Source organism: Lodderomyces beijingensis, assembly GCF_963989305.1.
Source record: "Lodderomyces beijingensis strain CBS 14171 genome assembly, chromosome: 1".
Classification (NCBI taxonomy): domain Eukaryota; kingdom Fungi; phylum Ascomycota; class Pichiomycetes; order Serinales; family Debaryomycetaceae; genus Lodderomyces; species Lodderomyces beijingensis.
In genome coordinates, this window is record NC_089970.1 from 2,177,032 (window position 1) to 2,190,312 (window position 13,281).

At 43.8% G+C, this 13,281-nt stretch overlaps 6 protein-coding genes across 6 annotated transcripts; 3 read left to right on the forward strand and 3 right to left on the reverse strand. All coding sequences in view use genetic code 12, as the record gives it.

The window, feature by feature from the left end:
* Positions 1-40: 40 nt before the first annotated feature.
* Positions 41-625, reverse strand: LODBEIA_P08930 (uncharacterized protein; the record flags this gene model as incomplete). Its single annotated transcript, XM_066976863.1, has 1 exon — positions 41-625. The coding sequence occupies one exon, from the start codon at positions 623-625 to the stop codon at positions 41-43; it is 585 nt and encodes a 194-aa protein (XP_066827831.1).
* Positions 626-872: 247 nt separating this feature from the next.
* Positions 873-1,547, reverse strand: LODBEIA_P08940 (uncharacterized protein; the record flags this gene model as incomplete). The annotated part of the gene is made up of 1 exon (XM_066976864.1): positions 873-1,547. One exon carries the CDS (start codon positions 1,545-1,547, stop codon positions 873-875), a length of 675 nt encoding a protein of 224 aa, XP_066827832.1.
* Positions 1,548-1,812: 265 nt separating this feature from the next.
* Positions 1,813-2,928, forward strand: LODBEIA_P08950 (uncharacterized protein; the record flags this gene model as incomplete). The annotated part of the gene is made up of 1 exon (XM_066976865.1): positions 1,813-2,928. The coding sequence occupies one exon, from the start codon at positions 1,813-1,815 to the stop codon at positions 2,926-2,928; it is 1,116 nt and encodes a 371-aa protein (XP_066827833.1).
* Positions 2,929-3,095: 167 nt separating this feature from the next.
* On the reverse strand, positions 3,096-5,105 carry LODBEIA_P08960 (uncharacterized protein; the record flags this gene model as incomplete). The annotated part of the gene is made up of 1 exon (XM_066976866.1): positions 3,096-5,105. One exon carries the CDS (start codon positions 5,103-5,105, stop codon positions 3,096-3,098), a length of 2,010 nt encoding a protein of 669 aa, XP_066827834.1.
* A 3,318-nt stretch (positions 5,106-8,423) lies between these two features.
* LODBEIA_P08970 (uncharacterized protein) lies at positions 8,424-10,106 on the forward strand (the record flags this gene model as incomplete). Its single annotated transcript, XM_066976867.1, has 1 exon — positions 8,424-10,106. One exon carries the CDS (start codon positions 8,424-8,426, stop codon positions 10,104-10,106), a length of 1,683 nt encoding a protein of 560 aa, XP_066827835.1.
* Positions 10,107-11,431: 1,325 nt separating this feature from the next.
* Positions 11,432-13,132, forward strand: LODBEIA_P08980 (uncharacterized protein; the record flags this gene model as incomplete). The annotated part of the gene is made up of 1 exon (XM_066976868.1): positions 11,432-13,132. The coding sequence occupies one exon, from the start codon at positions 11,432-11,434 to the stop codon at positions 13,130-13,132; it is 1,701 nt and encodes a 566-aa protein (XP_066827836.1).
* Positions 13,133-13,281: the final 149 nt, after the last annotated feature.

The following is a 13,281-nucleotide window of genomic DNA, read 5'->3' on the forward strand; positions in this document are numbered from 1 at the left end:
AGAAGAAAGATTTTACATATACATGTGTATTGCAAGGAATCTAATACAATTTCAATTTTCCAGTTACTTCATCAAGCGTTCTCTTTGGTGCTGGACCTAGCCCCAAGACAGTGGCGCTGCCAGCCGCGATCTGCGTCCTGCCCGCGTCGTGGATGATGCATGCATTGATGCCGAGACTCATGGCTTTGGCAAAGAGCAAGTCCATTTCCTCTTGGTTTGGTACCTGGAGGGTGATTTTCGCTTGTCCATTGCCATACTCCCATCGGCGTACCATCTCGGGGTTGTACGCGGGCGAATTGGGGTTGGTGATTTTCTTGTATAAGGATAATGTAGCGTGGGAGCACTGTGCCGCAGCTTTGCCCTTGCCCATTTTCAAGTCCTGTCGCACGCACAAGGTCATTCTTACTTCTCCTGGTACCTCATTTAATGCCAAGGACTCGATCTCAACGTCGTCTTCTTCCTCGCCTTGCTCATCGTCATCTTCAGTTTCAGCTTCATCGTCTGATGATAGATATCTTTCAAGTTTTCTTGGTCTTGAGTGCACTTTTTGTGCCAAGAGCCATTGACTTAAAAGTGCTCCCGAAAGAAACGAAACTATTCCTACTGTCACCAAAGTGTTGTTCATCGGTTGTCTTAAGTGTCTAAAGTGTGTGTGTGTGTAAAGGGACCTTTTGACAAAATCGATGCGCCATCAACTTTTCAATTTTTTTTCTCGGGTTCCCTTTGCATCCCACAAGCCTTTTACCCCGGATGACAAGAATGGTTGAGATCTAGGAGAGGATACAGTTATCTGACAATGTTGTAAGTCAGAAATCAGGTTGTTCAAGTCTTGTGTGCCCAAGGTTTTCATTTGTAAAAAACTCCCACCTTCATCACACGAGCACTTTTGGACTTTTCTTCTTTGCTTTCAGTTTCTTTTCCACTTTATTTGAATACTGTCGCCATTTCTTCACTCTTGAGTCCCGCTGGTCTTCCCATTGTGCATCTGCTTTCCTTTTCAATTCCCTTTCCTTGTTCACTTGCTTTTGGTATTCTTGTTTACGTGTCTCTTCGCTTTGTTTGGCCAATTTTTGCAACTCCAACTGGCTCTTTTCGTCTTCCAAAATTTCCTTTACTTCGTTTCTAATCTGGACATTTACTTTGTCATTGAAGTTGTCCGATGGTGATGTTGTTCTTGTTGCATTCTGAGCTGCAGCTTTGTATATTGACAATAGACGTGTTTTCTCATCAAAGAGTTCATCCGCGGTGCTGTTATCACTTCTACTACTAATACTACTTGACGAGAGCACCGCCTCGGCTTTTTTCAACTTGTCAAAAGCTTCTGGAGCTCGAGCATGGTCAGACTTGTCTGGGTGTATGAGCAAGGACTTTTTGCGGTAAATCTTCCTCACTATTGAAATCAAGTCTTCGCTGGGGCACGTCATTGGATTGATCTCCATCGTCGAGAAATAGTCGCCCTCAGGACATTCTAGAATCCTCTCAATCTCAGCGTTTCTGCTTAATGCCGACTCTTCTATCGAGAGTATGCGGTCCAATTCGTCTGCCATTTCTTTTAATCTAGGTTTCCTTGTTTGCTTTACCGAGTGGCTGCCTATGTGTGGGGAGGGAGCCATCTAGGGACCTCGTGCAACTTTGGCGGAATTTTTTAACTCCCCTTTCCCGCCGCCGCCACCGCTCCCCACACGCTATACGCTTTTCGCATCGCAAGATCTCTGCTCCGATGCAATGAAAACGACCTCCAGGGTTTTTACGAGATCGACAATGAGCTGGAGGCCGAGATACTACGACATAGGAGTGAATTTTTCAGATTCCATGTTCCAAGGATATTACAATGGATCCAGCACGCGCAAGCACCCTTGTGACATTGAAGATATCATTCAAAGAGCGCACTTGTTCAATGTTGACAAGATGCTAATCACCGCGTCAACTATTAAAGAAAGCAGAGACCATTTCGAATTGTGCGAAAAATACGCGAATCAGTTTGATTCTACTGCTGGCGTTCACCCTTGCTCTGTTGCAAGTGAGTTTTACCAAAAGAAAAATAACAACGGGGAGGAAAAGGAGGTGGAGTATACCAATGAGTTGCGCGAGGATGTGGATCAAAAATTGGAGGAGTTGAGGCGGATTGTGATTGAAGGGTACAACTTGGGACACGTCAAGGCCTTTGGTGAAATTGGGTTGGACTATGATAGATTGCATTACTCGACAAGGGAGCAGCAGATTGAGATGTTCCGCAAGCAGTTGGATTTGCTCAAGAAGCTCCCGTTCAAGCTTCCCTTGTTTTTGCACATGAGAGCCGCCTGCGACGACTTTGTCAACATCTTGAAACCATACATAGAAAGCGGGGTGGTACCGAAAGGAAATGGGGTGGTCCATTCCTTCACGGGCGACGAAGACGAGTTGCAAAAGATCTTGGACTTGGGGTTCTTTGTCGGTGTGAATGGATGCTCGTTGAAAACAGAGGAGAATGTCAAAGTGGCGGCAAAGATACCCGTGGATAGGCTTATGATTGAAACTGATGCCCCCTGGTGCGAAGTGCGGAAAAGCCATGCTAGCTACAAGTATATTACTCCGTATCCGAACAAATTTTACCCCAAGATTGAAGTGGTAGCTGGCTCCTTGAGCCTGGGGAATGAGGCGAAACCAGCATTCAAGTTGGATGAGAATTTGCCATTTCCTTCAATCAAGAAGGAGGCATATGAAAAGCACGCAAATTTTGTGCAACTGAATATCGACGCGGGCCAAGAAGGATCGACAAATGCTGCCATTGGAATATACAGCAAGCCCATGATCAAATCTCGAAACGAGCCCGTTGAAGTTGGCTTGATTGCAAAAATTCTTTGCAAAATACATGGGATAGATGAGGACGACAAGATAGAGAAGTTTATAGACCAAATTTTTGCAAATTCATGCAACCTTTTCAAATGAGAAAATTCGATATACACAAGAACCCCCACCGTCAAAAAAAAAAAAACAGAAAGAGTGAGAAACAAAGAAAAAGACAAGACAAAAGATAGAAATAGATGTTGATCTTGCAAAGATCAATCTATTGAAAGAGGAAAAGTTAATTTTTTTTTTTTGATTAGATGTTGTAGTTATTTGGTCCATCTACTCGGTCTCTTTGGCAGCGTCTGTGTCAAGTGTTGTTTTGGTTTGACTTTGAATGTACCCTTCGGTCGCCCACGACCTCTTTTCATTTCGTCCTTCACAAGAACGTTGACTGTACTTCTGGTGGGTCTGAAAGGTCGGTTCTTCCACCCTGGCGCAAATACTGCGTCTTCCTCTTCTTCTTCTTCTTCTCCATCGTCCTTATCAATGTCTTCGAAAATGTCGTTTTCTTGGTCCTCGTGGAACTCTTCATCTTCAAAATCGTTTTCTTCGTCGTTGCCAGAACTGAAATAATTGTCCTCCTCTTGAAAAATCTGCTCTACGGCCTCCATGTCGACCTCCATCGCGGCTCCAGATGTGTGCTTTGCCCTTTTCCGGCTACTGATCTTGTTTCTGTAGGAAGCGCGGGGCATACCCGCTGTACATTGTTCGTAGTCCAGCAAGGTCTCCTCTCTTTCTGAAGGGCGAGGCAAGTCCAAAAGGTTGGCAATGTCCCTGTATGCCTCTTCTTCTAGCGTGTACGGGTTGTTGATGTCATCCTTGAGAAATTCTGAAAGGAGAGAAATGCTATTTTGCGGAACCACTTGGGACTTGTTTGTAGGGTGCGTTGGCAAAGCTGGTGCTGAATTGATGCCACCGCTGGGTCCAAAGAGCATAGGTTTCCACAAAAGGTTCGAGTAGTTTAAAGTTGAATATGCTTTTGCTTCCCATTTGTCAATATGTTTCTTGATTTGGGCTAGATTGATGACAATGGCATATGAACCTCGTATGGCAGGATTCCGATAAAGAGATCCCAACTGCTCCAAAGCGAGAGTCACGTTGGCTGGGATGATTCCAGTTAGTTTGCTCAATATTTCGATGGATATATTCAACGATTCATGGCCCAGGTATTGTTGGTGTAGCTCCCTTAGTTTGTAGGCGATTGTGAGTGTCCAGTAATTTCTATAGCTAAGGAGACCCAAATCACTTAGCGGTTTCTCGGGGGTGCCGAACCTGAACTCATTGCGGCTTAAAAGGTAACTAAAGTCTATTAGCAAATTTCCATAGCCTTTTCGTTGGTAAATGGGTAATGTGAGAATGCAGGAAACATTATAATCCAGATTATTTAATTTTTCCTTTGAAAAGTACCCCACAAAGTGATGTTTTGCAAGATTCGTCGTGTCTCTCTCCGTCAATATGTAAAAAATAAAAGGCTCAACGTCGTAATACAAAGTCTTTGAATTCAAAAACAACTTGGCAAGCAAGCAGATATTTTGGCAGTAGTTGATGTTTTTCCTGCCATCGACTTCCCAAATCGAGACTCGCGCATCGCGGTATATTTCAGCTCCGGGAGGATGGTGGTGAGAGCCGTTGCAATTTTTTAGCAGATGTCGCAGATATGAAGTTGGCGAGCTCATATATTTGAGACAATACTCGCAGATGTACAATGTCTCGCACTGGGAGTATTCCTCGGGGTAAGGGGCAATGTACCAAGTATCGATTTCGTAATCCCTAATCACGATTTTCTTGATCTTGGACCTGTTCATGGCCACAGTGAATGGAGTGCTTTCTTTGCTATTGAGGTTCAAGTTCAGGTTCAAGTCCAAGGAAGCATCGCCACTAACGACGAGCTTGGCTGCTTCTTGCTTGAGTTTTTCAAATTTCGCTCGTTCTTCCTTTGTCGGGTCTGTGTCGTTGATTATACAGTCTGGGTAGTCGAGAACACCATCGTATGGAGGCTGTCTAGTGTCCTTGTGCTTGTATTTGATCCTAACGATGAATCGGTCATCTTCCTTCTTCACCGTTACGCAATGTCGTCGTAGAGCCACTTTTTTCACCACTTGTGTCGCTCCCTTCTCTTTACTGGTAACCTCGCGCGTTCTCTGCACCATACGTTTTATGGAGTAATCATTGGTGGGTTTCACCCGGTGGGTCCTCTTGTTCAAGTCCTGAGGCTCAATATTAGAATAAACATGGTTGTTGGTTATTAAAAGCTGATTGAGAAGGTTCCGTTTCATTTTGTTCCATCGTGCGTAGTAATAAATATATTTCGGAAATCGATCTGATCAGCAAAGAAGCCGGGCACAGCTTATACCTTGCCACTCACTCACGCTTTCAAAGCAGATGATTTCAACGCTCAAAAGAAAACAAACAAAACAAACACACAAAACAAACACACACGTAAATACGTAAACCAGCCTCTTATTGATGCGATGTAAATTGAGCGACTCAAAGGTCTTGTTTGATCCTGGTCGCTTTCAACCACTTCTTGGTGTGTGCCAACAACAACAACAACAACAATAACAAAAAAAAATACAATTTGCGTTGTGAAAAATTTGTTTAGCTGTGGGAGTAGCATGTGGCTCGATTGGGAAATACAGCACCCACGCCGCAGATACAGCGGCTTCCTCTTGATGCTTTTGGTGATTTTGCAGCCTGTCAACTGATTGTTGCAAAAGTCCCCCATATTTCTAAACCAAACCAAGTCAAACTTTTAGAATTTCAGGCTGTCACTGAGCGGACGTTGGAGTATTTCCCACTGTTACCAAAGAGAAATTTGTTTCCAAAAAGCGGCTGTACAAGCAATTAGGGCACGTTTTTCTTTCCTAGTAACCCTTTGGAGCCCGATGGTCCATACAGTACCATCTAGGGAGAAAAGTCCCGTCATTTTTGGGCATTTTCTGGCAAAAAAGAATTGACTATAAATTTGATCTTTTTTTTTTTCTTTTTTGACGTCAACAAGTGAATTGGTCCTTGTGCAAGGCAGACCTAAATTTTCTTAAAAGACGTTAGAGCAGAAACTAGCTGGAAGCAAACGAGAAGGAGGGGAGAAATCGACTAGAAAATGCCCATATTAGAGATGTATGGAATCTACTGCAAAAAATTTTTACCCACGAAAATTTGGCGGCTGGAGGGAAAGAAACAGTAATGGGCGATGGAAAGGGATGTTGGTCGGTTGGTCGGTCGGAAAAATGATGAAATTTAGAGAAATAAAAGATCTTGGGACTGAGTAGAGGAACATCTTTTTGATCGAGTAAAGCTGGTATCCATTCTCTGAATTAAACAGAAAAAAATCGACTCAACTCTGATATGAAATATGCACTCTCCAAATTGCGAGATGCTGGTCCAGGGCACCGTAATGAATGAGTGGAGAATCAGCTCGTAAAGTGACGCCGGAATTGATGGTGAAGTAGATGAAAATGAATAGAATGCGAAAAAGAGATTGAAATTTATCAGGGTGAATTTTCACGGTTGGTTGAAGTAAAGATCAACAAACTGAAAATATAGCGACTAGAATTGTTCAACGTTCAAATCAGAGGTGATATCGGTATCACTTCCTTTCATCCTCATTAGCCGCTACATGGCCCACCACTTCTTCACCACAAGCAGTTTGGGTGTGGTGACGAGGTCAATTTCCGTCCACGAGGATAAGGAGTCAAAATTGCAAAGATGCCAAGTGTGGCCGAGATAAGAAGGTTTTTCCTGTCATCCCCACAAGCACACGCACACACGTTGATATCTCACCCTTTGCGCTAGATAAAGATTTCTGTGAGGCTCTTGGTGGTTATCAGCTTATGCATGTTGCAAAGCTACAATCGTCTCCAAGACCACAACACCGTAATTGCAGAGTGGATCGAGGTCTAGAGCCCTCTTATCAGTGGTTACAGTGGCGGCGTCATAATCAACCATGCTTATCTAGAGACATACCAACTACTGTCTTTTTTTTTTTTTCGGGCGACCACAGCAGAGTGGACAAGTTACGTTATGGCATGATTATCGCGATAAGTCATGAGCTTCGGAATCGAACAGACAAGCAGTCAGGAAGGCCAATAGAAACAACGCAAACACCGTAAACGCCTACAATCCCGGAGCCGTTTTCCGAGGCATTTAGATTGACTGATGGTTGGTGTTTTTTCTTTTTAACTTTTTTGCAAAGGAAACATGCGGCTAAAGCAACCACCTTCGTCATCATCATCACCATCGTCATCTTCTATCGTATTTTCCACTGCTATGTGGGAACCCAGGGTTGCCTACTGTGGGGAAAAGAAATACATCACCAAAAAGCTTTCATCACCATTACCACCACCACTACCATACCCAAATTCTTTTTCTGAGTCTTTTCTAAGTTTGCTTGTTTTTGTCGGCAACGACGCTGATGGTTTTAACGTAAGTATTCTTCCACCAACGCAAGATTATGCACCCCCCTCTGTTCCAGATCTGCAGTTTTTTTTTCCAACCACTGAATCGAGATTCTATGACAGTTTTTCGAGGATTCAGCGCCAACGCATGCGTGTGTTTTGGGCGGGCCCTGGCCTAATTACCATCATTCTTCAAAGCTGCAAACAAACAAACAAACAACGAACGAACGAACAAACAAAAAAAAAAGTCAAAAAGGTCAAAAGAGAGTTGGAGACTTGAGTCTGGCTCGACAAACGCTAAAGTCTGCTTGTTTCAAGATGCTGGCGAGAGACAACAACCTGCAAAAGACCCCGTCGAGCTTTCAAATTTTACGTTGGCGATCAAAAATCTGTTTGTTCTAGTTGTAAGAGCGGTTGAGTGGAGCTTTCTTTTTTTTGTTTTTGATCTTATCACAGAGTTCAATATACCTCTCAGTCACGATAGCAGCACGGCTACTTGGCATGAGAGGGGGTGGGCTTGACTTTAACCCTTTTTTTTTTTTTTGTTTTCAAATGGGTATCTCCTGATCCAACGGTTAGATAATAATTGGTATTGGACCAAATCACCTATACTGAGATCTGGGATTAGCCGCTGAAAAAGGTTCGCTCAAAAAACTTTATTATATTTGTTATCGACCAGCTGAGGGAATACTACAACCCGCTAAGGGAAACTGCCTAAATTTAACAACTACGATATTAGCATCAAGGTGCTTTTTTGTTTGTGGATTGCAAGCATAATCATAAGCGAAAAACAAAAAAAACTGAGCGGTATAATGGAGTTCTTTTGTTGTTATTATTTTTTTCAATCTTAGTGGAGGAGGAGGAGTATGATTATGGGGAGGAGCTAATGGAGGAGGAAGAGGAAGGAGGGGAGAGGGGGGGGTTGTGAGTGGGGGAGGAAACAGGAGGGAGAGGATCAACACTTGTTCATTATAATTTTTTTTTCATATTGGTCCTTCTTTGCGGGAAAAATTCAAAGATAACGGTAGAGGGGAGGCCGGGGGATGAGAGGTGATAAGGTGGAGTAGCTGGATTGAAGAATACGGGATATTTAATCTCATCGACACCCTTGTGCTTCTCAGGGTTCAAGATTAAGAGAAACTTGTACGAGACACAGCAACCTACCAACCAACCACTCTACACTCATTTATTTTTACCATGACCGCAGCTGCAGAAGAAGTTAGGGCTGCGCTTGATTATGAGTTCTTGCCCGGTACTGTCCACCTTGTGGATCTTGAAGGTACTTTAAACGTTAAAAAATCGGAAAGCGGTGATGTTATTTTGCACCCCCAGCCTACCACCAACGTGAACGACCCCTTGAGATGGTCGAAAAAGAAGAGAGCCTTCCAATTCGGATTGGTCTGGTTCTGGGCTTTCATGTTGGCCCTCAGTCTTAATTTCATGGGTCCTTTGTTCGTCACCTGGATTGGAGAGTGGAACTCCAACTTCCAAATGATGGGTGTTTCCGTCGCGTTTGGTTTCTTGTTCTTGGGTCTCGGTGTCTTGTTTGTTCAACCTACCGGTTTGAAACTCGGTAAGCAGTTCTGTTACAATGCCGGTACCATCATCATTATTGTTGGATGTATCATTGGTTCGTTCTCGACAAATATTGGCTACTTGTTGGTCTTTAAGGTCTTGGCAGGAATCTCTGCTGCTCCCGTTGATACCCTTGTGGAAATTACCTCGACTGACTTGTTTTTCCAGCACGAAAGATCCACTGCTTTCAGTTCATTGATCTTGGCCTTGTACGCTGGTAGTTTCTTGGGCCCAGTTGCTTGTGGTTACATTGCCGACAACATGCACTGGAGTTGGTGTTACTACATCCAGATCATAATCTATGTTCCATTGTTGATTATCCAAATCTTCTGGATGGAAGACACCACTTTCAGACGTGACGAACACGCTGAAGAAGCCTTGGAAGAAGGTATTCTTTCCCAAATCAAGTCCATCAACAGTGGCCCTAACGCCGACGAAGCAGGAGAAGCTAAAGAGACTAAAGAAATTGCCGAGGTCGAAGTCGAGTCTGCCGACAACTCAAGCCACTCTTCGCAAGTTCCATACACCTGGGGACACAAGAGAAAGTGGATCCACACCGAACAGAATGATGTTAGATCCTGGTTTTGTATCTTTTTGAGACCTTTCTACTTGATCACCTTCCCAGCTGTCGTTTGGGGTGGTTTCATTTACGGTTTCCAAATGTTCTGGTTGTCTCTTCTTGTCAACACTCAAGGTCTTATCTACGAGTCTCCTCCATACAACTTCAGTGTTCAAAGTGTTGGTGTCACCAATGTTGCTGTGTTTGTTGGAAATGTCGTTGGTATGTTTTACGGAGGTCAGTTTGTCGATTGGTTGACCATCAAGATGGCTAGACGCAACCACGGTATCTTGGAACCAGAACACAGATTGCAAGCTATGCTTGTTCCTACAGTTATCAATGCTGCAGGTATCTTGGCCTACGGTTTGGGTTCGCACTACCAAGAGCACTGGGCCATTTCAGTCATCATTGGCCAAGGTTTCATGGGTTTCGCCATGAGTTCTTCTGGTTCGATCTGTTTGGTCTACGCTGTTGAATGTTACGAGAAGTTGGCCAGTGAGAGTCTTGTGCTTATGTTGTTCATCAGAAACATGATTGGTATGGGCTTCACTTTCGCCATCTCCCCATGGATCACTGCTCAAGGTTTGATGGGCTCCACTTGGGTCATGTTTGGTCTTTCAGTGGCCATCAACGGTAGTTACCTTTGTTTCACCCAATGGGGTAAGGACTGCAGACGTTGGACCAGGGCCAAGTACGAGAAGATCAGCAACCCACTTTACGGTGAATACTTTAAAAAGACCAACTAAGTTGAGTAAAGTGAGAAAGTTAAGTAAACTCGGCTTCTGTTTGTTTGTTTGACTGTTTGAAGTTGGATATATTCAGCGAATATATCACCGCCGTTCATCACTTTTAGATTGTTTTTTTTTCTAAGTTTATTACTTATAAGCAGCAAAATTTTAATACTTAATAACTATATGCAATTCTGATACGATTCTATATGAGCAGTCACCATTTTATTTGAGGAATTGCTCACAAATTAAATTCATCTCTAGCACGAAATTTCATTCTAGGGCCGTGGTGAAACGACCATGTGACGAGGGAAAAGAGAGAGAGAGCGAGAGACCTATTTTGTTTCGCATCGTGGTTTTTGGGAGAAATCACGTGATCGGTTTGTTTTCCAAAATTGACAAATGCAGTCATGTTATCTCATCTAGCCCCGTCTCGTGTGAAATTCTAGATCCGCAACGACTCAAGCAAAAGCAAAAGCAAAATGAACTCGGCTTTCCAGGCGGGGCTCCCAAGGTTCGCAAGGTCAATGGGTGAAGCCATAAGCGTTATGAGAATTTTCCCCCACCGTTCCACTGCCCCCTTAGCTTGAGATAAGAAAATTGCTTGCGTATTCGAGATTCTTCATCTTTACCGGCTCGTCATACCTAAACAGGACGTCAAAAAGCTTTAATACATGTTTTCTGCAGTCATACGCCAAACTGTAATGGACAATCTTCAAGTGAGGAAAGAAAGGCAAGGTAGGATGAAGGGGGGGGGGGGGTGGAAGAGGTAAGGTTTGGACTGGAACCCAGAGTCTAATCAGTTTACTTGATCTCAACACCAGCCCGGCTCGTCTAGAATGAACCGGGATTTAATTCATGCCATGATTCTGGTGACTATGTTGCCCAGATAAGACACAATCGACTGTTCCCCCAATCTGCTTGACGGCCAATTCGGGGGAAACAAATAATGCAACATCATTTGATATTAGTCCCGTGATTACATTCTTCTACATCAGAGAAGAAAAGAAGGCCGCTGCTGGCCGCTAACGCGTTCTGTATATGGAAAGAGTCTTCTTATCAATATTGCGTTTGCTAATTCACAGATAGCCTCGTTTGCGTACCGAAAAAAAAAACAGACCGACACAGAGGGGCAAAAGGGATCCCTTGACAATTGATTGATTGTCTACTGGTTGGAAGTGGACATTTGCAATGTTCACCGTGGCGGAATTTCGCAAAAGATAACGACAATCAACAAGACTACTTAAGGTGGAATGGATTGCTTTCAGCTGTGTCACTAGACACAAAAAATGAAAGAAAAAATAGGGAGTTGTGGTTGAGAGGTCATTACTCGTGCTGATCAAATGGGGCTTCCTGTAAATACAAGAGATGAGTATGGGCTGGACTATGAGTTTTTGCCAGGTACTGTTCATTTAGTCGATGTTGATGGAGCTTTGAATGTCAAGAAATCAGAGAATGGAGATGTCATTTTACACCCACAACCATCCTCAAACGTGAATGATCCTTTGAGATGGTCAAAGAAAAAGAGAAGTTTCCAATTCGGGTTGGTGTGGTTCTGGGCTTTTATGTTAGCTACAAGCATCAATTTCGCTGGACCGTTGTATCCAACGTGGGTCAGAGAGTGGAACACAACTTTTGGCATGATGGGTGTTTCCACGGCTTTGGGGTTCTTGTTTCTAGGCGTGGGGGTCTGTTTTATCCAACCAACTGGTTTGAAATTGGGTAAACAGTTCTGCTACAATGTTTGCACCTTAATTATAATCGTTGGCTGCATCATGGGTGCGTTTTCCAAAAACATTGGTTATTTTTTGGCCTTTAAGGTCTTGGCAGGAATCTCTGCTGCTCCCGTTGATACCCTTGTCGAGATCACTTCAACCGACTTGTTTTTCCAACATGAACGCACAAGCGCATTCAGTTCGTTGATCTTGGCGTTATATGCTGGTAGTTTCTTGGGCCCAGTTGCTACTGGGTACATTGCTGGAACCATTGGCTGGAAATGGTGCTACTACATTCAAATCATCATTTACGTTCCGCTTCTCGTAGCTCAGATATTTTTGATGGAGGACACAACGTTTAAACGTGCGGAAAACGAGGAGGAAGCTTTGGAAGAAGGAATCATGGAACAAATCAAATCGATCCGAAGCGGCGAGCAGCAGCAACGTCAACAGCAACCCGCCGATTCTCCAGAAATGAAAGAATTTGGCGATGTCGAAGTGGCATCTGATAGCAGCTCCAGTCAGTTGTCTCAAACGCCGTACACGTGGCTCCAGAAAAGAAACTGGGTCCACTCCGAACAAGGTGAGGAACGCTCCTGGTTTTGCATCTTTATCAGACCCGTGTTTATGATTCCCTTGCCCGCGGTCGTTTGGGGTGGATTGGTTTATGGCTTCCAGATGTGCTGGTTATCTCTAATTGTCAACACCCAAGCTCGTATCTATGGATCTCCGCCATACAATTTCAGCGTTGAAAGCGTGGGTCTCACCAACGTCTCCGTGTTTGTTGGAAATGTGTTTGGTATGTTTTATGGAGGCCAATTTGTCGATTGGTTCACTGTCCAGATGGCAAGGCGCAACAAGGGTATCTTGGAGCCTGAACATAGATTACACGCCATGCTCGTGCCTACCTTGATCAATGCCGCAGGCATCTTGGCGTATGGGTTGGGATCTTATTATCAAGCCCACTGGGCAGTCTCGGTCATCATTGGCCAGGGTTTCATGGGTTTCGCCATGAGCTCTTCAGGGGCAATCTGTTTGGTGTACCCAGTTGAATGCTATGAGAAGCTCACAAGCGAGGCCCTTGTTCTCATGTTGTTCATGAGAAATATGATTAGTGTCGGGTTCAACTTTGGAATAACACCGTGGATCACAAGCCAGGGCTTGAAGGGAGCCACTTGGGTCATGTTTGGTCTCTCCTTGGCAATTAACGGGAGCTATCTTGTTTTCACTTTTTGGGGCAAAGACATTAGGAGGCTCACCAAGCCTTGGTATGGAAAAATAAGTGATCCCCTTTTTGGTGAATTCTTAAGGCAGAAGAAGAGAAAGTGATTTAGGCGATTATCCTCTCATTTTTATGCATGCCGTTTCGATAGATATGTATATTTTAGCGCAAGCACTGGTTGCATTCTGTTCATTTTTGAAGATATATATATTTATTATCTTGTAATTTCTTGTGTTGGCTGCAAAATACTTTGACT